The sequence below is a fragment of the Neovison vison genome, chromosome 14, assembly GCF_020171115.1.
Source record: "Neovison vison isolate M4711 chromosome 14, ASM_NN_V1, whole genome shotgun sequence".
NCBI lineage: Eukaryota > Metazoa > Chordata > Mammalia > Carnivora > Mustelidae > Neogale > Neogale vison.
The window spans coordinates 35,360,988-35,387,123 of record NC_058104.1 but is presented as its reverse complement, the minus strand read 5'-3'; the positions used below and the strand labels follow the sequence as shown (position 1 = coordinate 35,387,123).

General features: G+C 51.8%; 1 protein-coding gene across 1 annotated transcript in view; it reads left to right on the top strand.

Moving 5' to 3' along the window:
- The window catches only part of VWA3A (von Willebrand factor A domain containing 3A), a 59,587-nt gene extending 36,015 nt beyond the window's left edge, over window positions 1–23,572 (top strand). Inside the window, exons 18-34 of the mRNA XM_044233541.1 lie at window positions 392–466; window positions 1,017–1,161; window positions 1,559–1,754; window positions 5,299–5,369; window positions 8,688–8,840; window positions 10,787–10,877; window positions 11,595–11,705; window positions 12,228–12,325; window positions 13,176–13,313; window positions 14,296–14,404; window positions 18,029–18,173; window positions 19,109–19,253; window positions 19,701–19,852; window positions 20,633–20,756; window positions 22,424–22,521; window positions 22,713–22,777; window positions 23,083–23,572. Coding sequence (XP_044089476.1) covers window positions 392–466; window positions 1,017–1,161; window positions 1,559–1,754; window positions 5,299–5,369; window positions 8,688–8,840; window positions 10,787–10,877; window positions 11,595–11,705; window positions 12,228–12,325; window positions 13,176–13,313; window positions 14,296–14,404; window positions 18,029–18,173; window positions 19,109–19,253; window positions 19,701–19,852; window positions 20,633–20,756; window positions 22,424–22,521; window positions 22,713–22,740 — 1,879 coding nt within the window. The 3' untranslated portion in view covers window positions 22,741–22,777; window positions 23,083–23,572. The remainder of the gene's footprint in view (window positions 1–391; window positions 467–1,016; window positions 1,162–1,558; window positions 1,755–5,298; window positions 5,370–8,687; window positions 8,841–10,786; window positions 10,878–11,594; window positions 11,706–12,227; window positions 12,326–13,175; window positions 13,314–14,295; window positions 14,405–18,028; window positions 18,174–19,108; window positions 19,254–19,700; window positions 19,853–20,632; window positions 20,757–22,423; window positions 22,522–22,712; window positions 22,778–23,082) is intronic.
- Window positions 23,573–26,136: the final 2,564 nt, after the last annotated feature.

Here is a 26,136-nt window from a genome sequence, read left to right as displayed (position 1 = left end):
GATGCGGGACTCGATCCCAGGACCCTGAGATCATGACCTGAGCCGAAGGCAGCGGCTTAACCCACTGAGCCACCCAGGCGCCCCAGTTCTAGGGGAATTTAAAATGGGCCAATGACTCCCTCCTTCGAGGGGTGGGGAAGTCAGAAATCTGGCCAGAGCTGTTCCTGGCTCTGAGTCTTGAGACCCCCAGCTCTGTTCGCACTGCAAGTATACTGTGACACATCATGACTAGCAAGAAAATCTTGTGGCTGGCCCAGCCCTGTGACATCCTAACATTTTGGGGTGTAATCAGAATTTTGTCCCCCTAACAGCCCGGGGACCCCAAAAACCTGGGGTGTAGCATGGATATATCTCTCCCTTAAGAACACGTCCTCTTTCCTTCCCTCCCAAGATTTGGAAGTACAATTGAAAGCTGGAGGCCTGAGATGGTTGCCGTGAGCCATGAAAACCTACAAAGCGCCTGGCGGTAGGTGACTGTCTGAGACTCTTCCTGCTGTGTCTGAGGGCAGCCTCTGTTGTGCCATTTGCTCTGTCCCTCTCTCTGGCAGAATCCCCACCCTCCCCCTCTGGGGCCTTGGGCAGGCCTCCCTCAGCTGTCCTCCTTCAGCTGGCCTCCCTCAGCTGGCCCCCCTCAGCTGGCCCCCCTCAGCTGGCCTCCTCAGCTGGCCTCCCTCAGCTGGCCTCCCTCAGCTGGCCCCCCTCAGCTGGCCCCCCTCAGCTGGCCTCCCTCAGCTGGCCCCCCTCAGCTGGCCTCCCTCAGCTGGCCTCCCTCAGCTGGCCCCCCTCAGCTGGCCTCCTCAGCTGGCCCCCCTCAGCTGGCCTCCCTCAGCTGGCCCCCCTCCGCTGGCCTCCCTCAGCTGGCCCCCCTCAGCTGGCCCCCCTCAGCTGGCCTCCCTCAGCTGGCCCCCCTCAGCTGGCCTCCCTCAGCTGGCCCCCCTCAGCTGGCCTCCTCAGCTGGCCTCCTTTAGCTGGCCCCCTCAGTTGGCCTCCCTCAGTTGGCCCGCCTTGCCTCCCAGGTGGGCACTGAGCCTGCAGTGTCAGGGAAGCCGGAATGTCCTCAGCGCCCTGCGGAAGGCTGTGGAAGTGGACTTCAAGGACAAAGACAAATACCAGTCCCAGGGCATCTACCTCTTCACGGGGGGCATCCCTGACCAGGACATGGTGAGTAGGCCTTGTCCTGGGCATCCTTTGAGACCCCGAATCTTCCCCTCGGTGGATGCCTAGCAATAGATTTCTCCAGCCTGATTCTCCAAACTAGACGTCAATGTGCAGAAGGGCTACCTGGGGTTGTTTTTAAGATGCAGATCCCGTTTGGAAGGCCTGGCCTGGGACCTGAGAGTCTGCCTTCCTCGAAAGCTCCTGGGAGATGTCCATGCTTCTGGAAGGTTCTCGGGTCCGCTCCCCAGCCATGCCCTATTAATTGTCCAACCCCAGATACCTTTCTTTCCTCGGCACCACATATTAGAACAGCCCACAGGACCCGAGGAAAGAGGATTAGGCTCCAAGGACCTGAGAGCCCTCAGCCACGGGAGCCCTCCTGCCCTCTCTCCCCCCACAGCCCCTGCTGAGCGCCTACATGGTTGAGGCCTGTGGGGGCTGCGACCTCCAGCTGAACGTGTGTCTCTTCTACGTGGGCGAGCCTCAGATGGACCTCACGCCCCCGGCCCACTATGCCAGCCGCACTGACACAGCCGCCGCCTACCGGGAGGTCACCCAGGCTACTGCTGGACGCTTCCACTGGTTTGGAGACACAGGTGCGTGAGGGTAGGGAGGCCCCCCGACCTCCATCCTTCCAGAAGGTACCACCATAGTTCCCTGGGCTGTGGATGTGTTCCAGACGAGGGGCATGGGAAAAACCCCACTCGGAAATCTCCAGAGTTCCCATTCCGGAGACAAGTGGTGGTGAGGGCCACACAATGATGTGACAGTACTTAGTGGCACTGAATTGCACACTTCAAACATGGTTCAAATGGGGGCCGCCTGGGTCGCACCGTCGGTTAAACATTTCACTCTAGGTTCCTGCTCAAGTCCTGATCTCAGGGTTGTGAGATCAAGCTGCGCCTTGGGCTCCATGCTTAGCACAGGGTCAGCGTGAGATTCTCTCTCCCTCCCCCTCTGCCCCTCGGGCTCGTGCTCTCTCTCTCTCTCTCTCAAATAAATAAATAAATCTTCAAAAACAAAAGGGGGGGGTTCAAACGGTACATTTTAGGTTAAGAATATTTTACCACAATTTTTTAAAGTAAAAAAAAAAAAGTAAAAAAAAAAAAAGTAAACCTACTTTATTTTATTTTATTTATTTACTTATTTATTTAAAGATTTTATTTATTTATTTGACAGAGATCACAAGTAGGCAGAGAGGCAGGCAGAGAGAGAGGAGGAAGCAGGCTCCCTGCTGAGCAGAGAGCCCGATGCGGGGCTTGATCCCAGGACCCTGGTTTCATGACCTGAGCCGAAGGCAGAGGCTTTGACCCACTGAGCCACTCAGGTGACCCTTGTTGTTGTTGTTTTTTAAAGATTTTATTTATTTGAAAGAGAGAGAGACCACGGTAAGGGAGGAAGGGTAGAGGGAGAAGCAGACTCCCCACTGAGCAGGGAGCCTGATGCAGGACTCAAGCTGAATTCAGCTCAGGACCCTGAGCTGAATGCAGATGCCTAACCAGCTGAGCCACCCTGGTGCCCCAAGCTGTCCTTGGCTAAGACACCACATAGGCCCCAACTTCTAATCATACCTTCTGAATTACTGAGTTTCTCCTGCCTGTGTGCATGCTGCCCAGGTTAATATATTCTGTTTTTCCCTTGTTAATGTCTTTGTCAGTTTTATTTGCCCAGCTGGAGAAATCTAAGAGAATAGAGAAAAAGGTTGTTGGTTTTTTTTTTTTCTCCCCTAAGTAGTTATTTGCTTATTTTAACATTTCATTAAAAAGTGCTAACTTGGGATGCCCGGGTGGCTCAGTTGGTTGGGCGACTGCCTTCGGCTCAGGTCATGATCCTGGTGTCCCGGGATTGAGTCCCGCATCAGGCTCCCAGCTCCACGGGTGTCTGCTTCTCCCTCTGACCTTCTCCTCACTCATGCTCTCACTCACTGCCTCTCTCTCAAATAAATAAATAAAATCTTAAAAAAAAAAAAGTGCTAACTTTGGGGCACCTGGGTGTCTCAGTCACTTGTGCAACTGACTGTTGGTTTCAGCTCAGGTCATGATCTCAGGGTTGTGAGACTGAGCCATGCACAGAGGTTCTCTCTCTCCCTCTGCCCCTCTTCCACTGTCCCTCACACTCTCTCTCTCTTTCTCCTCTCAAATAATAAATATATCTTTAAAAAAAAAAAAAGTTTAACTTTATGGGGGGGGGCCTGCCTGACTCAGTAGAGCATGTGACCCTTGATTTTAGGGTCATGAGTTCAAGCCCCACATTGGACCTAGAGCCTACTTAAAAATAAATAGAAGTTTAAAAAAAAAAAGGCACTAACTCTCTATGGTCAGAAGTGACATGAAGGGGCGCCTGGGTGGCTCAGTGGTTAAGCTGCTGCCTTCGGCTCAGGTCATGATCTCAGGGTCCTGGGATCGAGTCCCGCATCGGGCTCTCTGCTCAGCAGGGAGCCTGCTTCCTCCTCTCTCTCTGCCTGCCTCTTTGCCTGCTTGTGATCTCTGTCTGTCAAATGAATAAATAAAATCTTTAAAAAAAAAAAAAAAGAAGTGACATGAATTTTCTTTTTCCTTTTTAAAATATATTTATTATTTTTACAAATTTTTATTTATTTATTTTTTAAAGTAAGCTCATGCCTAGAGTAGAGCCCAATGCAAGGCTTGAACTCATGACCCTGAGGTCAAGACCTGAACTTAAATCAAGAATCAGATGCTTCGGGGCGCCTGGGTGGCTCAGTGGGTTGGGCCTCTGCCTTCAGCTCAGGTCATGATCTCAGGGTCCTGGGATTGAGCCCCGCATCGGGCTCACTGCTTGGCGGGGAGCCTGCTCCCCCCTTCTCTCTCTACCTGCCTCTCTGCCTGCTTGTGATCTCTCTCTCTCTGTGTCAAATAAATAAATAAAATCTTAAAAAAAAAAAGAAATCAGATGCTTAGTCCACTGAGCCACCCAGTCCCCCTTAAGTTTTCTTTTTTAAAATATACTTTTAAATATGTTAGGTAGAGGGGCGCCTGGGTGACTCAGTGGGTTAAGCCTCTGACTTCAGCTCAGGTCATGATCCCAGGGTCCTGGGATCAAGCCCCGAGTCAGGCTCTCTGCTTGGCAGGAAGCTTGCTTCCTCCTCTCTCTCTCTGCCTGCCTCTCTGCCTACTTGTGATCTCTGTCTGTCAAGTAAATAAGTTAAAAATCTTTAAAAAAAAGTCAAAAAAATGTTAGATAGACCTTATAGTGATCATTTCACAGTATATGCAAAAGTCCAGTCGTTATGTGGTACCCTGAAACTAACATACGTCAATAATACATATGCTTTTAAGTAACTTGGTAAAATATATATAAAGGAGATAATGGTTTAGGTGGTATGCAGGTAAGGGGAAATGGTGAAGTTCCCCTACGTTGTTAGGATACAACAGAGACTGAGGTTCAGGACACACTAGTACATTCCACCCTCTCTGATTTACAAATGAAGAAATGACTCCCAGGGACATGAGTTACCTGTGCTTATAAAATTAGTGGCATAGCTGGGGCCGGAACTCTGCGGCTCCTGTTACCCCGCTCTCCCCGTGGCAAGTGCTAGACATACACATTCAAGTTATCGTTGGTGACTATTACTAATAATAGCACACTGTCTAGAACAGTTATCACATGCCAGACATGGTTCCAAGTGTGTTACATATATTGTTATTCGTTCCTCACGATAACCCTATGAAGTGGGTTACTATTATCCCCATATTACAGATGAGAAAGCCGAGACAAAGAGCCCAAAACACACAGGTAGTAAGAGGTGGAACCAGGAGTTGAACACAGGCAGGCCAACTTCAGAAGCTGTCTTCTTAGCCATTGCAGTCCAGTCCCTCTCAAATAAGAAGGCAGTATTCCCTACAGACAGTAGATACTTCAAATAACACAAAGGTGGGTATTTTTATTCACTGGAATAGCAGGACCATTGCTCTGAATTCATCCTTCCTCTGGGTGAGAGGTTGGCTGGGCCAGCGCCCCTCCTGGGAGCGGCGCTATACCCGCCCGTCCCCTCCACCACCGGATGGCGTGGGGGTAGGGCTGATCAGCTCAGGTCACCTCCACACATCTGCTGTGTACAGATGTGGATGCTTGCTGGGATCTACACGCCTTCTCCAGGCTCACGGTGTGCTTCGTGTCTAGGTATTTACGAAAGCGATGACATCAATGCCATCATGTCTGAGATGGAAAAGGCTTTCAACTACTCCCAAAAGGTAGGCCTTAGATGTGGGGCAAATGACTGCCCTTCTCTAGTAGTGTCTTGGGGCGGCCGTATAAAGGACCACAAACCAGGCAGCTTAAAGCAAGAGAGATCTGTCCTCTCAGTTTCGGATGCCAGAAGTCTAAACTCAAGGTGTCAGAGAGGCCGTGCTCCCTCTGAGGGCTCTGGGGAGAATCCCTCCTTAGCCCTTTCAAGCTTCTGGTGCTGGCTGGTGTTTTAAAAAATTGCACTGGGTTTGGGGGGTAAGAAAAGAATAAATGAAACAAGATGGGATCGGGAGGGAGACAACCCATAAGTGACTCTTAATCTCACAAAACAAACTGAGGGTTGCTGGGGGGAGGGAGGGAGGGAGGGAGAGGGTGGTGGGGTTATGGACATGGGGGAGGGTATGCGCTATGGTGAGTGCTGTGAAGTGTGTAAACCTGGCGATTCACAGATCTGTACCCCTGGGGATAAAAATACATTATATGTTTATAAAAAAAAATTTTTTTAAGATTTTTATTTATTTATTTGACAGACAAAGATCACAAGTAGGCAGAGAGAGGCAGGCGCAGAGAGAGAGAGAGAGGAGGAAGGAGGCTCCCTGCTGAGCAGAGAGCCCGATGTGGGACTCGATCCCGGGACCCCGAGATCATGACCTGAGCTGAAGGCAGCGGCTTAACCCACTGAGCCACCCAGGTGCCCCCCAAATTTTTTTTAATTAATTAAAAAAAAATTGCACTGGATGCTTGTTAAAACTAGGAAGGGAGACTTTATCTGAGACCACTACAGTAGAGGAGAGAGATGGAACTCAGCTCTGAATACAGCCAAGATTGCTAAGGATTTATAGCCAATATAGCAAAAGGGTCAGTGGACAGAAATTTACTAAGAGGAACTTAATTAGATATTAAGGGTAGGGGGATTCTTGCCAAACAGGCTTAACGGGATCCTTTGCTAAAACTTGGTTTAGTAGGCCCAAGTCAAGGCTGAGTCAAGAAGAGCGCTCGGAGGAGACCAACTCAAGTTTAGTCAAGGACAGAGTCCTTGTCACCAGCAATCCTTGGCATACCTTAGCGGTGGCAACACAGCTCCCAGTTCTGCCTCCACCTTTTTTTGTTTGACAAAGAGAGAGAGATCACAAGTAGGCAAAGAGGCAGGCAGAGAGAGGGGGGAAGCAGGCTCCCTGCTGAGCAGAGAGCCCAATGTAGGGCTGGATCCCAGGACCCTGAGATCATGACCTGAGCCGAAGGCAGAAGCTTTAACCCACTGAGCCACCCAGGCGCCCCTCTGCCTCCACCTTCAACGGGCTCCACTCCCCTGTGTGTGTCTGCATCTCTTCTCCTGCAGGGATCCCAATCCTTTTGGATTAAGGGCACACCCTTCTCCAGTATAACCTCATTAACTTAATCTTCATTTACAAAGACCCCGTTTCCAAGGAAGGTCACATTCACAGGCACAGGGGTTTTGGACTACCACACATTTTTCTGGGGGACACGACTCATCCCCTGTCTGCTTCCCTCCCCATGTCTCGATCCACCGACACCAAGCCTTTGGGTGAAGCATGGGAGTTTCCTACAAGTCCATGGTTAAGGTCTGTGTGCTAGCATCCTTGCCTCCTTGGAGGTCCTTGAATGTGGAAGCTCATTCCCAAACTCATTCCTCAACTCGGGGCTTCTGCGCCTGCCGTCCCCTCCCAGGTTGCCCATAGGTGGTTCTTTATCACTGAAGACTCACGAAAATGTTACTCCCTCAGAGAATGCTGTCGAGATGAGAGGGGTAGAAAGGACCAGGTTGTGTCAGGAGCCATGAGAACAGGGATGAGGAGAGGGACAGAGGGACATGAGAGCATTGAAGGGAGCATTGACCAAATTTATGGCGATGGAAAGCATGGGAAGGAAGAGGAAGAGGAGGGAGGAAGAATTCTGGAGTTAACTCCCAAGCTCCTTGCTGGGAGACCTGGTAGACGGAGCTGCCATTGACCGAGAGAGAGAGATGACAAGAGAGGATCCTGTCGGGATCCGGCAGGGGGGGCCTGGGACAAAGGGGAGTCTATGAGGCTTGGGAGCTGACCAGTGGGGGTCCTTAAGACAGGGGGAAACGTTAGGGGCTGGAGGTGGTTGTGGAGCAGTTCAAGCCATGGGGGTAGACCCATAGCATGAAGGGGGTCACGGTCAAGGTGGAGAGGGAGGAAGAGCCCGTGGAGGAGACTCGGCCTGACTTGGCATTTTCATTGCTGCCAACTGCAGGGCGACATCCCCCTGCCACAGCGTGAGCCCCTGGGAGGGCAGGGCCGTAGCTTCGGGTTCACTCCCTCCACGGCCTCCGTGGCTCCTCTGTGGCTCCCCAGCCATGCCCCAGCTGCCCTCCCTGGAGGGACGCTTCTTTGGGGCTTTTTTTTTTTTTTTACCCTTCTCAAGTGCACCTGAGTCTGTTCCCTCATCCGACAAACATTTATAAAGTGTTAGTGGGCAGTAGCGATTCAACCCACCCTTCCTAGGACGTGATTTCCATTCAACATACAAACTTCATTTGCTTGGAGAGGCCCTGGGGCCGCTTTCAGGCAGTAGAGAAACGTGTTGGCAAAAGGCACCAAGTGTTAAACGTTATTCTGCCAACATCGGCCCCGGGGTATGTGGGGAGCCGATGGGTCTGAGTAGGGAAAGCTGTCTTGGAACCAGACACACCTGGGTTTGATTGGAAGGTCCTTTACATATGAGTAGTGTGGCCTTGGGCACGTCCCTTAAACTCATGGAGCTTTGAGTTCCTCGTCTGTAAAATGGGGCTAAGATAGCCCTTGCCCTAAAAGCAGAGTTGGCATGCCTTGTTGGCAAGAGGGTTTGAGACCCCCGGGAATTCACTAGCTCAGTGCTTGAGACGTCCCAATAATACATGGGGCTTATTATTAATAGGATTGATCCCTAGTGCTCTCAGCCCCAGGAGACATTCTAGGGATAGAAAGGAGTCGAGGGGTCCCTGAGTGGCTCAGTGGGTTAAAGCCTCTGCCTTCGGCTCAGGTCATGATCCCAGAGTTCTGGAATCGAGCCCCACATCGGGCTCCCCGTTTGGCGGGGAGCCTGCTTCACCACCATCCCCCACCCCGCTCTGCCTGCCTCTCTGCCTACTTGTGATCTCTGTCTGTCAAATAAATAAATAAATAAATAAATAAACCTTTAAAAAAGAAAGAAAGAAAGAGGAGTCCAGAGGCCCCAGTGGACCCAGTCTCTCCTGCTGTGTTTGTATGTGTGTGGGGGGGTTGTGTATGGAGGGGTGTCACCTGCTTGGAGGCACACCATGGCGGGGTGCTGCTAACCCTCCCAATCTCCCCGTGCAGTGTGCCTTACTGGTGTCTTCCCTGAAGAAACAGTCTGGAAAAGAACTGGAAAGCGCAGTTCTCCTGAAGGAAAAGCCAAAGTTATTCAAGCAAAGAAGTCAGCCCAAGAAAGTCTTTTCCTCCAAACCCGCCGCTGCCTCAGTGGCCAGAATGGTTTGACTCCCCTCCCTAATTACACACAGAGGACTTTGTTGCCACCTTGTCTCCTGGTCTTTCCTAGATTTTGAAATTCTGAAATTTTGGCCCCCAAACCCCAGGCCCAGCATGGGTGGAGGCAGGGTGTTCGGGGGTGAGCGTCCCCAGAGTACCTCCAGCCCTGACCTTATGGGGGAGAAGCTCCTCTGGGGGACCTGCTTCTCGGCCCTGGGGGCATCTCTGGCCTCCTCGCCATCTACCTTTGACTCTGCCTGGCTGTCTCAGCTTTGCTCCCTAGCCGGTAGTGGGGACTCCATGGAATTGGCACCCACTGAGACATCTGACAGCTGTAAGGCAGGAGGGCTTATCCAGAAGGGGGTCTCGGGGGCAAAGGCTATGTAATGGGTTCCTGCTTGGCAGGAACGAGGCTTGGCAGGGCCTCGTAGGACCCTGAGGGTGGGCCCGTGCCTGCTCGGGCCTTATTCCCATCGCAGCCTGTCACATCTGTCCTGCGTAAAATGTCCACCGCACTGCAGAAATCAGAGGGACCTCAGAGGACCCCGACTCCAGTGCTTGGAAGCCGACAGGCAGATATCCGGAGCCCTTCAGCACGTCACTGACCCACAGGTCCTTGTGAACACAGTGCGCTTGCAGGAAGAGGGAATTCGTTCGGATCCCGTGTAGCTTACTGCCATCTCATTCAAAGAACTCTTCCAGGTCCCAGGAGCCAGCCCTGAGGCAAATTCTGGGATAAACCCAAGAGTCTTGGGGGCTGCCTCCTGAGCTGGTTCAGCGAGAAGAGGCTCAGGCCATACCAAGGCCTCCAAAAAGCCTCCTGGAAACAGGGCTGGGGGCTCCCTCAGAGCGGCAGCAATCAGGCCTTTTCCACAGCAGCTCGCCCAGCCATGTGAGCTGGTCCAGGGCCCCAGGTGATTTTGTTCAACCATCATCACTTTCCCCTTGTGCCCAGGGAGGAAGAACTCCTCCCCTTAGAACGGACGTGCCCAGGAGGCCACAGAACTTACCTGAGTGCTTATTTATTATGCTGGAGGCCCCGAAATCCCGGTCCAGCGGGAAGAAGGGCAGGTAACTGAAGAAAATTCTGGCAAATCCCACGGCCATCCTAGCATGCCTCCCTTGCTGTTATTAAACACATACACGTACACACACACATGCGCATGAATACACATACACACCCTCCCACATGCATACACTTTTTTTTTAAAGCAATGATTTTTTATTTTTTTAAAGATTTTATTTATTTATTTGACAGAGAGAAATCACAAGTAGGCAGAGAGGCAGGCAGAGAGAGGAGGAAGCAGGCTCCCTGCTGAGCAGAGAGCCCGATGCGGGACTCGATCCCAGGACCCTGAGATCATGACCTGAGCCGAAGGCAGCGGCTTAACCCACTGAGCCACCCAGGTGCCCCAATGATTTTTTTTTTTAAAGATTTTATTTATTTGACAGAGAGAGAGAGAGATCACAAGTAGGCAGAGAGGCAGGCAGAGAGAGAGAGGGGAGGAAGCAAGCTCCCTGCGGAGCAGAGAGCCCGATGCGGGGCTCGATCCCAGGACCCTGGGATCATGACCTGAGCTGAAGGCAGAGGCTTTAACCCTCTGAGCCACCCATGCGCCCCTACACTTTTTTTTTTTTTTAACCTCAAAACCCGCAGTCCTCCTGTACATCTGCCACAGGAGATGGGACCAACATGTTTGAGATTCTGCTCCCAGCAGCCCCTCCCTTCCCAGGTTGAGACTGGGGTTTCATCCCAGAATTTGGGAAGTCTGGAGAAGGCGAGGTCTCTGGGCTGGCTCCTGGAACCTGGTGAGTTCTTTGAATGAGGACAGTGCCTGTGTGGACAGAGCCTCCTGGACACGCAGCCCCTGGGATGGGAGTAAGGTACACATGGTCTGGGCCTGTCCCGGAGACCAGGCCACTGACGGGAAAGATCACCTGTTTTCTAGAGCCTTAAAGATGACCCCGACAGAGAGAAGAGCTCCCCCCTGCACACTCTGACTTGGCGGCCCCCCAGCGGCAGAGCAGGCATCCCAGCAGGTGAGGCCCGGCGGCCCCTGAGCTCCTGGTTGGTGGGGGGCGGGGCAGCAGGCCCTGTGGAGGAGGAATGAGTTAGGAGTCACTGATGTGATGGATGATCCTGAGTCTTGACCATGGGCCAGCCCTTCCGCTAAGATTGTCCCATCGAAAGCTTACAACAGTTCCTCCCGTGGGACAGCTCATCTCTCTATTCCCTGTTTTACTGATAAAGACATGTAGGCCCAGAGGGGCTGTGGATAATGACCAGGGCCGGCTGGTCGTGACCGGCATCAGTATGCTTCCTAAAGTATTCAGCTCATAGCACCAAGGTCATGTATCTTATTTCCAAGGTCAGAGGCCTGGCAGAATGGTCCCGAGCAGAGCGGTGGAGTCAGCAAGACCTGGGTAGAATCTTGGCTCTGCCCTGGTGGACTCTGAGCCCCTCTTACCTCGTCTGTAACCTGGGGCCCGGGGAAGCTAAAATGAGGCAGGGGTCCGGAAAGCTCTTAGCTCCCCGCCTGGGATACATCGGTGTTGGGTAAATGACCACTCCAGCTAAGGCTGCTCCAGGGGAGGCCAGAAGGCTTGGGGTCATCCCACAGGACCTCAAAGCCATCTTGGCGCCCAGTTTCGAGGGCACAGCAGAGCTGGAATCGACAGGTCTCTAAGACAAAGCTGGACAGCGTCACCACGTGACCCCACGAGACTGCTCCAGCCGATAGGCCTCTTGTCCCCTAGCTGCAGCCCGGCCCGTGAGAGAAGGTCCTGCAAAGCGGAGGAGGAAGACCACGTGGAGGGAAGCAGAGACCTCTCTCTCCCTTTTTTATACAGAATCGGGGAATAACGTGGGTGAGTTGGAGACTACACAAACGTCTGAACAGCTCTGTCGCCCTGTAGGAACTGTAGGGTCAGCAGGCCCCATGGGAGGGAGACCCTCTCCAGCTGTCCCAGGACATGGGCAGCAGTGCCTACGCTCAAGCCACTCAGGTCTCCCAGCCCGGGGGAAGGGGGCATGCAAATTCTTGACACTACCGACCCCCCATCCATCAGAGGAAGGGTCCTGCAGTCTCAGGCTGATGGGGAAATTGAGAAGGGAGCGGAGATGAGTGTCCACAGGTCCCGACGGCTCCACCATTGATGACTGCGAAATGGTACAAATTCTAGTAACGATTCACTGAGGTGTGGAGAGCGGAAGTTACCGTCTGCTTCCCCTGACAGTCTCCCTTCTACCCTTCAGCAAATTGCCCCTAAGGAATTTTCCAGCTGACTTGATTGACAGAGAAATTAATAAGCAAAGGGAAGCCAAAGTGGGAAGAGGAGGAGGAGAAGAGTGTAGGGGGGCGTACAGGATAACCTCCCTGTTTCTCCTAGGCTTCGTATACAAGAAGTACCCTCAAGGAAGGGGCATACGAAGGGTCAGCACGTCCATCCAGTTGCCCAGGAAGGATAGAGTTTGCTCAAGCCAAGAGGTATGAGGTCCTCAGCACCAGCACGTGTCCCTCAGGCAATAATTCCTTCCACCAACCTTCCACTTCTAGGAAGATGGACGTACTTGGAAGTGGGGGCAAATGTGCTTACAATGACTGTGTAATGTGGCGGGTGGGGAAAGAGTAACGTAGACCTACGTTTGAAACCTGAGCCTGCCCCTTCCTACCTGGATGCCCTTGGGCAAGTCATTTAGCTACACTCCATCTCTGTGTCCTCATTTGTAAAAATGAAGACAGTTGTTCCTTTCTGATAGAATTGATGACTATCGAAGTATATTTTGTGTAGATCACTTAGGGGCGTCCATCTTTTGGTTGCAAGCAACAGAAATCCCCCTTCTTGTTCCTCTCCTGAAGGTAGAACATCTTTCTCCCCACAGCCATTCTTTAAATGTCTGAGCTTGGTTCTGATGGGGCCAACGCCAGAGCCATGCTTGATGGCGGTGATCCTGCCCATCCTTGTGTCTCTCGCAGAGACAAAGAGACTCAGGTTTTCCTCATTGGTTGAGAGTCTGAACTTCAGACCAATCATGGCTTTCCACTGGAATTTTGTGGGAGAGGCTTGAAATAGATCCTGGGGAACCAGGAACGTCCACCAGACTTAAAAGTAGCAGATGCTCAGTAAATTGTGTTCCCCATTCCCCGTATTTCCTGTGCCTCTCTCCCCAGTGCAGGGGAAGGAACCCACAAGCCACGGATGCCCAGTGAGGACCTAAGAACCTCACATTTTAAGCACGAGACAGATTTCAAACACAGGGTTTTAGTAGATGAATCAGACCATCATTCATTTAAGCCTCTATTACCCAAGATAACAGTTCTTTCCTTTATTCTCAAGTGGGTAGCAAATTATGGGCTAAAAAAACTGAATATGGAAATCTCCAGATACATGGGTCCCAGCTGCACTCATCAGAAGTCAGTCCAGGGGCTGGTGTCAGCCAAATACTGCAGCGTCCTGCCCAGCATAGAAATCAACGTGAGTTGTGGGTTTTGTTGCTCCTTCCCTTTCTCCCACCCCCTGCCTGTGACCAGCCACAAATGGGCCACGGTGCTGGGGGGAGCTCCATGTGCATGTCTGGGCCACGGCCTCTCTTCCTGCTTCTATCCACAAAGTGGGATGGCTCTCGGCAAAGGGAAAATGCGGATCCCGCTGGAGGAAGAGTCAACCCGGGGAGGGCCCAACCCCACCCCCCAGAGCTAGACACGCTCCACAGCCTGGGAATCAGAAACCATAGCTGAGAACGGCACGGAAGCTGAAGAGCTCACGGCAGTCTGTACCCCGGTTCTGCTGATGGTTCTACCAGGCTGGCAGGGACTGGGGCCTTCCCTCCCCGTCTCCACCCCAGGGGTGAGGGGACGGTGTTCTCTAGTTTGTAGTTTGGAGGTCGTTTTGTTTTGTTTTGTTTTGTTTTTCCTTTGTTTTGGCACTGGAACAAGGAAGTTTCGTACAAATGAAAAACAAATCCTAGGTTCTTTCTTTAGAAGACCCCATTTTCTATTTCTTCCCTTGCCATTTGATATGACATTATCAACATTAGGGGAAACGAGAAAGCCAGAAGTATCCACCAAGTTCAAAATTATTCACCAGAAAGATTTTATGGGAGTTTTATCAAACTGTCAGTCTCCTTCTCTGTCTGTGGTCATCTTTTAGTTTGACATTTATGGACTTCTTGTCCTACCATTAAGGGTTTTCTAATTTAAAATTTAAAGATGTTATGTTTTTTTTATTATCACAGTGACCATATTTGACACAAAACCATCATCCCAACTCCCCTTCTCCTTTTAGAATGATAAATCTGGTAGCGTGATCAAAGAAAAAAGCCTATAAGTGAATATATAATGCCTAATAGATGTTTTAGAAATGATTAACCACAACTGACTGAACTGCTTACGGCAGTGATGAGGATCTGAGGACGTAGCTAACGGAGGGCCATCTGCCTTGACTTGCCTTCATCCAGGGGATAGTGAGACACATCCACTGGACGCCCAGGGAAATGGAAGCGTACATCACGGGCCTAGAGAAGGTGATGAGGCGCTATGTCCAGAGGCTGCAGTGGCTGCTGTCCGGTGAGCCTGCCTGCCGTCCTGGCATCCTGGAGGGTGGGAGGGCCGTGAAGGAAAGCGGAAGGTCAACCCCAGGGACCTGGGCCTGCCCTTCCCAGGCCAGGCGCACAGACTGTCAGGTCAGGGGTGAGGCCAGGAGGGTCATCCTGGCACCACATGATTTCTGGGTTCCGAGGTCAGGCAAACTGCCGGATATCAGGGAGGACCATGGGTCAAAGGGCACCAGAGAGAACGCAAGCCTGTCCAGGCCCATCCCTCAAGGCCCCGTGCCCCACCCCTTGCCTTCCTGGATGTGACCGAGGTGCTCACCCTCAAGAAGCTCAATTCAGTATTGACTGGACCCCACAGGGGTCAATGAATGTAGTCATGGGAGAGGGTCCCAACAGAGAAGAGTCCCCTTGTTCTTTACAAAGAGCACCAAGGCCCCTTCAGGGCAGGCAAACAGGCGGGCTGGCCCAGAAGAGCCAGGCTCCCATCCTAGAGAAGGGTGGGCTGGGGATCAAGAGACGGCCAGAAGCATCAAGTCCGAGAGGCCAGGTAGACAGCTCGAGCTGGACAGGGGGGCGTTGAGGCTTTGGGGCCTGGATGGTTCCTGGGACAACAGGCAGAAGGAAAGAGGAAGCCTTTTGTAGAGGTTGCTAGGGAGAGGCCCTCAGGATCCTGTGCAAATTCATTAGGTCCAGTCCTCTGCAGTAGAACTTGGTAAAACAGACCATGTGCAGTAGAGTGATGACTGCGCTTCCCAAAGCCCCGAGGGGGCTGCCAGCTCCAGGTGTAGTTGTCGGGTCAGAGGCTGACATGGGACAAAGAGGTCGCGTGCCTCTCTCCAGTCCCAGCATGTTCACTGCCGGGAAGGGTGTAAAGGCTGGTGAGGCGGCTGCTCCTTCCGCCTTCCATGCCGTGAGCGGAGTTCCCACCTCACACACAGGTGCGCACCCCAATGCCACCTAATACTTCAAACGCCACCAACACTTCAAAACCCAGAGCTAGTTCACTTATGCACTCATTCCTTCATTATTCAACCAATATGGCCGCTCTCCCGTCAGGTTCTGGGGAGATGGTGGAAGGCGACACCCAACACAGCCCCTGAGCTCGTGGAGCATATGGTTTAGGAGGCTGACGTTGACCAAAGAATCTCACAAATAAGTCTAATGTCACAAGAATGACGCATAGAGAGGAGATGGGCGTGGTGCAGGGTGAGCCTTTAAGCGGGTGACAGGCCTGGACGGGAAAATCACGGAGGGCTTTCCTGAGGCGGTGATATTTCAGCCAAGATCTGAAGAATGAGTAGATGTTAACTGGGCAAAGAGAGGAAAGATAGGCATGTCTGAGGTGCTAGGGAGGCAGTTAGTGAGGGGATGCTGAACACAAAGATTAAAAGGAAGCCAATGTGAGGGACGCCTAGTGGCTCCATTGGTTAAGCATCGGACTCTTGATTTCGGCTCAGGTCATGATCTCAGGGTGGGGAGATGGAGCCTCACATTGGGCTCCATGCTCAGTGAGGAGTCTGCTTGAGAATCAATCTCTCCCTTTCCCTTTGCCCCTCTCCCTGCCTACACATACACTCTCTCTTTCTAAAGAAATTAAAAAAAAAAAAAAAAGGAAGCCAGTGTCGCTGAGAGTGAGGGAGAGTTAGGGTGAGACCATCCCAGATCGACGAGGCCACGCCCAGACTTAGTCTTTTGTCCTAAGAGCAGTTGGAAGCCACTGAATGTTGTGAATCAGGGGAAAGTGATCAAGTTAACATGGGTAGTGATCCGGCTGGTTGCCATGCGGAACTGTGGAGGGGATGGAGTGCAATCAGGTAACCTCGCAGTAGGACAGCTGAAGGAAGGCGAAGGACTAGGGCCTGCTGGAAGAACTGGGGATGACGGAGGCAGAATCAGAGAGATTGTGGAGGCAGAAACCACAGCCCTTGAGGACTGGCTCTGTGTTTCCACCGTCCAGCTCCTCCGGGGGGGGATGTGGTTGGAGGTCCCTCGGATGGCTGGCTGGCCGGCCATGCTCACGGAATGTCTCCCATGCCTCAGGATGGCTCCCTCTTGTCCTCATGCTGACATGAGGGTTGCCGGAGAACAGCCTAGAGGAGTCGAGGCAGATTCCTGGGCTGGGGTCCAGCCAGCTCTGTCCACCTTTTCCTGGAGAGCAGCCTGTCTTTTCTGTGGCAGTTTTTCCATCGTTTCCACTGCTGCCTCCAGTGAGGTCCCTGAGGTGTGACTGGAGAAGACAGCGTGCCTTGTCAGCTGTCCCTCTGGCTTTCTCCTGGGTGACCTTCCATATTTAGCCCTGGGGCCAGGAGGGTAGGGCTAGCAGCTGCCTGACTGAAGTGTGGGTCAGAGGATGTGGGTATGAGTGTCAGCCCTCAGCCCTGGTCTGTGAGACCCCGGCCAGCCACTGGTCCTTTCTTTCCCCTTGGGATGAATCCCAAGTCCTTCCCCCACGTCACCAGCTTCACTTCTCCTCCCTCTCCCCAAGAGGCTTTCCATCCCAGTGGTCCTGATTCCCTGCGTGGGCTTTCTCTCGGTCCTGGAGCACGCCATGCTCTCCTCCCCCTCTCGGCTCGGGCTTGCCCAGGCTGCTCTCTCCACACCTCCGCCTCTTTCCTCCGCTCGCTACCACTCCACCTGCAGGGGTAGCTCACCCACGGAATTCAGATTCTCCCCGGGATGTGCTCCGGACACTGTCCGAAGCCGTAACTGTTGATCTCACATGTGTCTTCCTTGCCCCACTCTGAGCTCCATGAGGGCACAGCGCCAGGCTCTGCTGATTTCCGTTGACCTGCTAAGGGACTCCACGCTCTGTAACATCTTTTCAGCTCCAAACGATACTGTGACACTACTTTGACCCATCGCTTAATGGTAGTGATGAGGAAACTCAAGACCAGAGGTGTTTTTTTGTTTTTTGTTTTGTTTTCAGAGCAGTTTTTTTTTAAGTTTTTTTTTTAAGATTTTATTTATTTATTTGACAGACAGAGATCACAAGTAGGCAGAGAGGCAGGCAGAGAGAGAGAGAGGGAAGAAGACTCCCTGCTGAGCAGAGAGCCCGATGTGGGGCTCGATCCCAGGACCCTGAGATCATGACCTGAGCTGAAGGCAGAGGCTTAACCCACTAAACCACCCAGGCACCCCTCAGAGCAGTTTTTTAAAAAGATTTTTTGTTTATTTGAGAAAGAGAGAGCAAAAGCAGGAGGGAGGAGCAGAAGGAGAGGCAGAAGCAGACTCCAGCTGAGCAGGGAGCCCAACGTAGGGCTCGATCCCAGCACCCTGAGATCATGACCCAAGCTGAAGGCAGACGCTCAACCGACTGAGCCTCCCAGGCACCCCAAGGCCAGAGCAATTATAACCACTTGTGCAAGTGATCACAGCTCACGGGCAAAGCCAGAGCTAAAACCTTGACCTCCCAAAGCCCACACCACTGCCCGGCTCTGCCCTGGACAACTGATGGCCCCCCAGCACCACCACCAAGGCCATCTCCCAGTGGGCTGACATCTGATCAGTGATCAGTCAGGAAACAGGCCTATTTGGCAGACTTGGTATTTGACGGCTGCTGTGAGAAAAAACCACCCCGGGGAGGCGGAGAGGGATCGACCCCTCACTCCTTCCCTGCCTCTGCCCCACCTCGGAGCAGGGAGCCGCCGACTGTTTGGCGCCGTGTTGGAGAGCCGAGTGTGCATCCTGGTGGACACGTCGGGGTCTGTGGGCCCCGCCCTGCAGCAGGTGAAGACGGAGCTGATCCTGCTGATTTGGGAGCAGCTGCGGAAGCACTGCGACAGGTGAGAAGCAGGGGCGCGAGCGGGGGTGGGGGGGCAGTTTGTGGGGCTTCCCTCTTCACCCTAAACGAGTCCTGGGGGCCTAGCTTGTTTGAGCACTAAAGAACACCACACTCTGTTGCAGAGGTAAAGCAGCTGTTAGAAATCCATCTCGAGCCAGGGGACCATTGCAAACAGAGCCAAGGAACCACCAGGCAGCCTTGAATAGTGGATTTCAGCTGAACTTGATTTTTTTTTTTTTTAAGATTTTATTTATTTGTCAGAGAGAGAGAGGGAGAGAGAGCGAGCACAGGCAGACAGAATGGCAGGCAGAGGCAGAGGCAGAGGGAGAAGCAGGCTCCCTGCCGAGCAAGGAGCCCGATGTGGGACTCGATTCCAGGGCGCTGGGATCATGACCTGAGCCGAAGGCAGCCGCCCAACCAACTGAGCCACCCAGGCGTCCCTGAACTTGATTTTTTGAGAGAGGGGGCGTTCCGGGTCGTTAGTTTTCTCTAAGCAGAGAGGTGGGTGCTAGGAGACTCTCCTAGGCTGGGGCTCATTCTCGCCTTCTTATTAATAAGACTGAGCACTTACTGAGCACTTTCCACACGCCAGGCACTTTCCAGGCATGATTTCCTTCAATCCTCACAGCGCCCCCACGCGCCCCCACGAGGTATTGTCGGTATTAAGCCCATTTTTCAGAAAAGGAGTTGAGGATTTAGAGAGGCTAAGTAATTCGCCAGAGATCGCCTATGCTGGAAGGGGCCGAGGTGGGAAGTTCATCTGTCTTGGTCTGCACTGGGACTCTTCGGTGTGTGCGGTCTCCTCCTTCTCCCCGAGGGGCCCCGGAGCCCGCAGAAGGGGGGCCTGATGCTGTCCTCGGGGTTGCTTCAGCCAGCCCTCTTCTGGCTACTCCCTTTCACCGCCTCTCTGCCCCCCTCCTCTCTCTGCCTCCCCAGCTTCAACCTGCTCAGCTTTGCGGGGGACCTGCAACTGTGGCGGGACACTCTGGTGGAGACCACCGACGCGGCATGCCACGAGGCCATGCAGTGGGTGACCCGCCTGGGCGCTCAGGGCGGCACCTCCATCCTGCAGGCGTTACTGGCAAGTCCTCCCCCGGAACCCAACCCCAGCAGCCGACCAGAAATACCCTCACCCCCTCTACGGACACAGCCTGAGGCTTTCCAATTACAAAGAGCAGTTTGAGATGGAATAAGTGTTACCTTGTTTCATCTTCGGAACAGCCAAGGAAGAAGAAGAAAGGGATTCTTGTTCTCATTCTATCGATGGAGACACAGAGGCTCAGAGAGGTTAAGGGACTCGCTGGGGTTAACCAGCCAGGACGTGGGCTGTGCTCTTTCTCCTAAACTTTGGCAGCCCCTTGGTCTGTGGTAGGCTGAAACATTTGGGGGTGGGGGTGGGGATGTGCTCTCACTCTTCACGGACAAGGCAGTGGGATCCAGTCAGACGCGCAGCAGGCAGCTGGTTTTGGCCCTTCCCGGGGAGCACCTGTCCCTGAGCCAGACCGTCTGTTTGTGCGCGCTCTTTCAGAAAGCTTTCAGTTTTCCTGATGTGGAAGGATTGTACCTCCTGACTGACGGGAAGCCGGATACAAGCTGCAGCCTTATCCTGAGCGAAGTCCAAAGACTCAAGGAGGAAAGAGATGTGAAAATCCACACCATTTCCCTGAACCGCTCAGACAGGTAGGCAGGAAGGAGCCGGGTCCGAGCTGTGTTCCTCTCCCAGGGCTGCGTGTGTGAGGGCCAAGGTCGGAGCGACTCGCCCCATCCAGGGCCTCCCCTTAGACCCTGATCTCTCCTGGGCCCCAACCCGTAAGTGAGAACGGAGAAGGGCCCCGGCAGGGGCTACCCCAGAGTAAAGCCCTCTGTCTGCATCCGAGAACCCATCTCCTGACTCCCTCCAGCCTGGAGGCAGACACGCACCGATTCCCACAGGCACTCCCGGTCTTCTCCATCCTGATCTTTCTCAGGAGCCCCCTGGTGAATGTTGAGGGGCAAAGAGCTTAAAGTAGCATCGTGATGGTTGTTTTTATAAACCATCACTGTAGAGGAACATGGGTTGGACCAGAGAGATTCTGCTTCTTTGGAAAAAGACTTTAATGTCACTGGCAAAACTGTGTTGACTTGGGTGCCTGTTTGAGCTCTGTCTAAACCACGTGCTCCATGAAGGTCCCCCACCAGGCCTAACCCGTAGGAGCAGGCACCAGCTAGATTAAGGACCATGTGCCGGCCATGTGTTTCCATGCTCACTGGTGACAGCAGCCAGTCCACTTCCTGCGGCCACCGCCGCTGGCCATAAACTGACAGGGGCTGGACCTGGGATGCTGACTGTTGTCAAGGGCACAGAGCATCCAGGCCCGAGGCTGCCCCCCAGACTTGAGCTCCCCATAGGCTGGAGGCGCCGCAGGGAATTTGCCTGGCTTTCAGCAGGCTTGGTCCCAGCCCCTCTGTTCTCCCGACTAGGACAGCGGTTGACTTCCTGAGAAACCTGGCCACCCTCACTGGGGGCCGCTACCACTGCCCTGTTGACGAGGACACACTCCTCAGAATCCACGGCCTATTGACCAAGGGCTTCGTGGACGAAAGGGTAGGTTTGCGGAGCCACGGAGCCGAGTCTGTTCAAATGTCTCAATATAATGTCCACAGAGGTGGGTTTCTTTCCCCTACCTCCCTTAACTGGAAAGATCTCTGCTTCTCTTGTGAGACCAGGAACTACTGGCTAGAAGGGGTTCTGCCTCCCTGCTGCTCTTCCTCTAGGCTGGCTCTCCTCAGGGTGGAAAGAAGCAGGGCATGGAGGTTTGTTTAATAATAGAGCAGTTCTGGGGTGCCTGAGTGGCTCAGTCAGTTGGGCTGAATCTCGATTCTGGCTCAGGTCATGATCCTGGGATCCCCGGGAGCCTGCTTCTCTCTCTCCCTCTCTCCCTCTCCCATTGCTTGTGTTCCTCTCTTTCTGTGTCTTTCTCTGTCACATAAATAAAATCTTAAAAAAATAAAATAAAATAATTAAATCTTTAAAAAAAATAACAGAACAGTTCGCGTTCACTGAGCACTTACTTTGTGCACAGTCATTGCTTTATAGAGGCTACCCCTCTTAATCCTCTCAAACAATACTATGCCCATTAAACAGATGAATAAATGGGCTCAGCAAGGAGTAGGAACACACCTAAGGACATGGCAAATGGTAAAGCCAGAGCCCAGACACCCACACTGTTAACCTCTGTGCTTTGAGTCCTGCGTATTTCTGTCTCCCGGTGTTCAGGTCACTGAAACAGATCCTCAAATGATCGAAGTAGTAAATCTAGAAAAGTCACGGTTTCCATCACACATGTGCGATAAGAGCAGACTACCCACCATTCTCTTCTGACCAAAAAGTTATGCACATGTTTCTACCTTTTAGGAACATGGTGCTGTCAGTTATAACATTTTCAGGGCCACAAATTATCAAGTAAGACAACCAGAACTCCAGATTTCTTTTTGTTGGTTGAAGTACATCTCCCAGGACGTGACATGATTTTTGAAGTCAGTGCTTTGCGTGACTCCTTTGTTCAAGTGCCTCTTCTAGGGACAAACATTACAAATAGTTTGGAAAACAGAACAAGTCAAAGTAGTAAATATTCACCCATGTCCTTACAACACAGGAAAACAAATTGACAATATTGGGAAGGTCTTCAGATTAATGCCTCGACAAATCAGAGTCTTTTAATAGTTTCTGGATGCAGAATGGGACCATTCTGCTCTCGCCGCCAAGGGCAGAACGTGGCTTCCTCTTCTCCTTACCTTCTCTTGCTGATTGTGAGAATTTGTGTCTTTAACCCTAGCCTCTAGAATTCCATTGGTTGACGTAACGAAAAAAGCATGCCTGCGAAGCTTGGTTTTACTAGAAGGAATAGGGAAAGGGAAGAACAGATTTTACCAGGTAACAGTGACGTAAGGAGCAGGTACCACTTCTGCTGGGAAGAGAGGGGCTGACTTCAGTCAAGTTCAGTGAACATCTCGGGTTGCCACTGCCCACCCGTTCCCGGCACAGACCCTCACACACCTTATCTCAAAGTGTCCCATCTGCAGAATGACTGCCTTAACAGGTGGTGAGCTCTTTGTCCCTGGAGGTATGTAAACCAAAGCCTCTGGATTTCCTGCATTGGGTAGAAGGCGACATTTGATTAACTCTAAAATTTTTCCACTGAGATTTTGGATTTTCCGGTTGCATCCAGTCATTTAATGGATCTAACTTCACGCTCATTTCCCCTTTCCAAGGATCCCGTGTTGCCACCGTTTGAAGGAGATGATTTAAGGAGATTGGCCCAGGAGATCACCAAGGCCAGAAGATTCCTCTGGAAGGCCCAGTCCTGCAGGTATACCCTTTAGGCAGCCCCTCCCACCTGCCTTGTGGCTCTGGGCCACCCAGACCCCAGGGGCCTCCTTAAGACCAGGTGCTCCCTGGTTATGGGAGCCTTCCTCCAAGAGCTCCTGCCCTGCTGCTCCCCACCAAACCCAGAAATCTGGGCATCCAGGAGGCCATCTTACTTTATCTCCTGTCCACTAGGTCCCAACTCCAGAAAAAAACAACATAGAACCAAATGTTACTCCTCTTTAGACAAGTGTTCTCAGGTAAGAGGAGGTGATAGCCTCTCCGTCTTGTATATATCCTCCAAGGGCCACACAGCATGTCCTGTTTCATAGTAATGGCTACGGGGGAGGGGACCAGAAATGACTCCTCTATACAGAAAGACCAGCCTACAAATACTCACTCACTGAGCATACACTGGCCTTGGGAAAGCTGTAACCCAGCGTCCATGACCAGGAAACAGGATCCCAGGCTCCAGGGCTCCCGGGAAGCTGAGGGAAGGAAAGCTCTGTCATCCTGGGTCCACCCTAATTTTCCTGCCCTGTCCCCAACACCCCCTACACTCCAGCCACAGAACTGTCACTCCCTGGGAAGTTCTGCGTCACGCCCTGCCTGGAACACCCTCTCACCACCCTCTGCCCGGTGACTCCTGCTCATCAATGAAGACACAGCTCCAATGGCATCAGCTCCACTGTGAAGAGGCCCCTGAGACCAAGAGCTGGGACCCTCCCGTCTTCCTACCATTGTGTCCTGGCCAGACAACCCTTTTCATAGCCATGACACTGACCACTTATTACACCCAGCACTCCGTGGCATGCTTCCTTGCTTCCCTGCCCACTTTTCTTGACTGTGTGCTCCCAGGATGAGGCTGGTGTCCTATAACCATCTCTAGGTCCCCAGGACCTGCTACAGGCTGATGGAGTAAACTGTGAGCATCCTGCTTGGCTGTGGAAGCCCAGCTCTAGAAACCAGCCAGAGTGTTTTATTTTACCCTGACCCCCTCACTCTGTGCTTCCAACCACCCTGGTCCATGGTGAGCGGGGGGGATGCAGATTTAGCCTCAGCCCATCTTGGGCAAAGAAACAAGTGGGGCTTCCCACCTGCCCCACTTGCCCCCTTACCTGTTCAACCAAACTGGATTGCAGGTCTGCTCTGGAGCCAAGTGCAGAGAGAGAGAGAGAGAGAGAGTGCTCTGCTCAAGCAGGTGAAAAGCAGGCTGGGTCTGCTGGGCCCTGCTGTGTACATATGAAGCAAATATATCATGTATTATGTGGTCTGGGGTCACTCCTGAGACAAAAAAATGGCTTGAATTTAATTAAATGATAATCCAAATGAGTCTTAAGCTGAAGTGATGATTGGTTCATCTATGTGTATGTGTGTACATTTTTGGTGATATAAAGTTGTATTAAAAGATTCCTACGAGGAAAAAAAAAAAGATTCCTATGCAGGGGCGCCTGGGTGGCTCAGTCGGTTAAGCATCTGCCTTTGGCTCAGGTCATGATGCCAGAGTCCGGAGATTGAGCCACACGTCGGGCTCCCTGTGGGCTCCCTGCTCAGCGAGGAGCCTGCTTCCCCCTCTCCTCCCCACCCGTGTCCTCTCACTGTCTCTCTTTCTCTCACTCAAATGAACAAATAAAATCTTGTAAAAGAAGACAAAAAAGTTTCATATGTGGAATATATGAAGAACTTCAAAAGTTCTTTATATAAGAAATAGTATATTTATATTCTTATATATAAGAATATATTTTTATATTTATATAAGAAAAACATAAAAAATAGGTAAGATCATAAGAAAAAGATAAATATCCTAATTCTTTTAAATGGACAAAACAAACAGGTACAAATGGACAATAGGTATATGAAAAGGTGCTCAGCAGCCTTACCCATCAGTGAAATGCGGATTAAAACCACAGTGAGATACCACTGTACGCCTACCAGAAGGGCAAAGAGTAAAAAGACTGACACTATCAAGATACGGAGCAACTAGAACTCTCATGCATTGCTGCGGGGGAGGGGTGTGAATTGTTTCAACTGCTTTGTAAAACAGGGTGACAGTTTTTACTGAAGGAAAACTGTATACCTACTCTTTTTTTTAAAATAAGATTTTATTTATTTATCAGGGAGAGAGAGGGAGAGAGTGAGCACAGGCAGACAGAATGGCAGGCAGAGGCAGAGGCAGAGGGAGAAGCAGGCTCCCTGCCGAGCAAGGAACCCGATGTGGGACTCGATCCCAGGACACTGGGATCATGACCTGAGCCGAAGGCAGCTGCTTAACCCACTGAGCCACCCAGGCGTCCCCTGTATACCTACTCTTAATGATCCAGAAATTCCACTCCAAGAGAAACAGATGCCTGTATTCCATAGAAGACATATAGGAGGTGTGGCTGGGTGGCTCAGTGGTTTCAGTGTCTGCCTTGGGCTCAGGTAATGAACCCAGGGTGTCAGGCTCCCTGCTTAGTGAGGAGTCTGCTTCTCCCTCTGCCCCTCCCCCTGCTTACGTGAGCTCTCTCTGTCAGATAAATAAAATATTTTTAAAAAAGATTTATAGGGGTGCTTGGGTGGCTCAATGGGTTAGGCCTCTGCCTTCGGCTGGGGTCATGATCTCGGGGGGTCCTGAGATCGAGCCCAGCATCGGCCTCTCTGCTTGGCGGGGAGCCTGCTTCCCCCCCTCTCTCTGTCTGCCTTTCTGCCTACTTGTGATCTCTCTGTCTCTGTCAAATAAATAAACAAAATCTTTAAAAATAAATAAATAAATAAAAATTTAAAAAGATTTCTAGGAGACTAGTCATAAGAACCAAATATTTTTCATATTTTTTCATAAGAACCAAAAATTGGAAACAACCTCCATGTCCACCACTGGTAGAACGGACAAATACATTGTGATATATCTGTACGGTCTGATACATTTGTGAGACATTTGTACCGTGTACATTTCTACACCACAATTTAAAAAATGTGAAATATTTAGGATATTTATCTTTTTCATTCAACAAGATGCCTCAATCTTATGAACAATGTCAGGCTGGCAAAAGAAGAGTACATAGTGTGCAATTCCATTTACCTCCTGTTCAAGAACAGGCAAAACTCTCGTTGGCAATAGAAGTCAGAATAGTGGTTAGCCTGCCGTCAGAGGCATAGGAGGGACATCTGGGGTGCAGGAAATGTTCTAGATCTTCAGGAAGGAAGTAAAAATTTATCAGTTATTTAAAACAAACAAACAAGCAAGCAAGCAAGGAAACCAGGGTTAACTGAGGCTTGTCAAGTTGCAGCTTTGGCGGGTCTCCTTGCTGGGCCCAGGGAAGCAGCAGTGACCACAGCCCCTGCCTCAGTGGATCTCGGTCTGGTCACTGCCTCGGGAGCCGCCCTTCCGTGTCACCTCTACAGAGACGGGGAAAATGGCCTCTGGGGTTTGTCTTGCTTTGCTGGTGTTGTCATGGCAAAGTACCACACACTGACTGGCATGAAACACCAGGAACGGACCGTCTCCAGTTGAAGAGGCTGAAGTCAAGGTCCGGCCAGGCCCCTGCTCCCTCTCTGGCTTCTTGGACTTCCTTGTGGCAGCATAACTCCGATCTTCGTGTGATGCTCTCCCTGTGTGCACATCTGTGCCCGCATTTCCAGC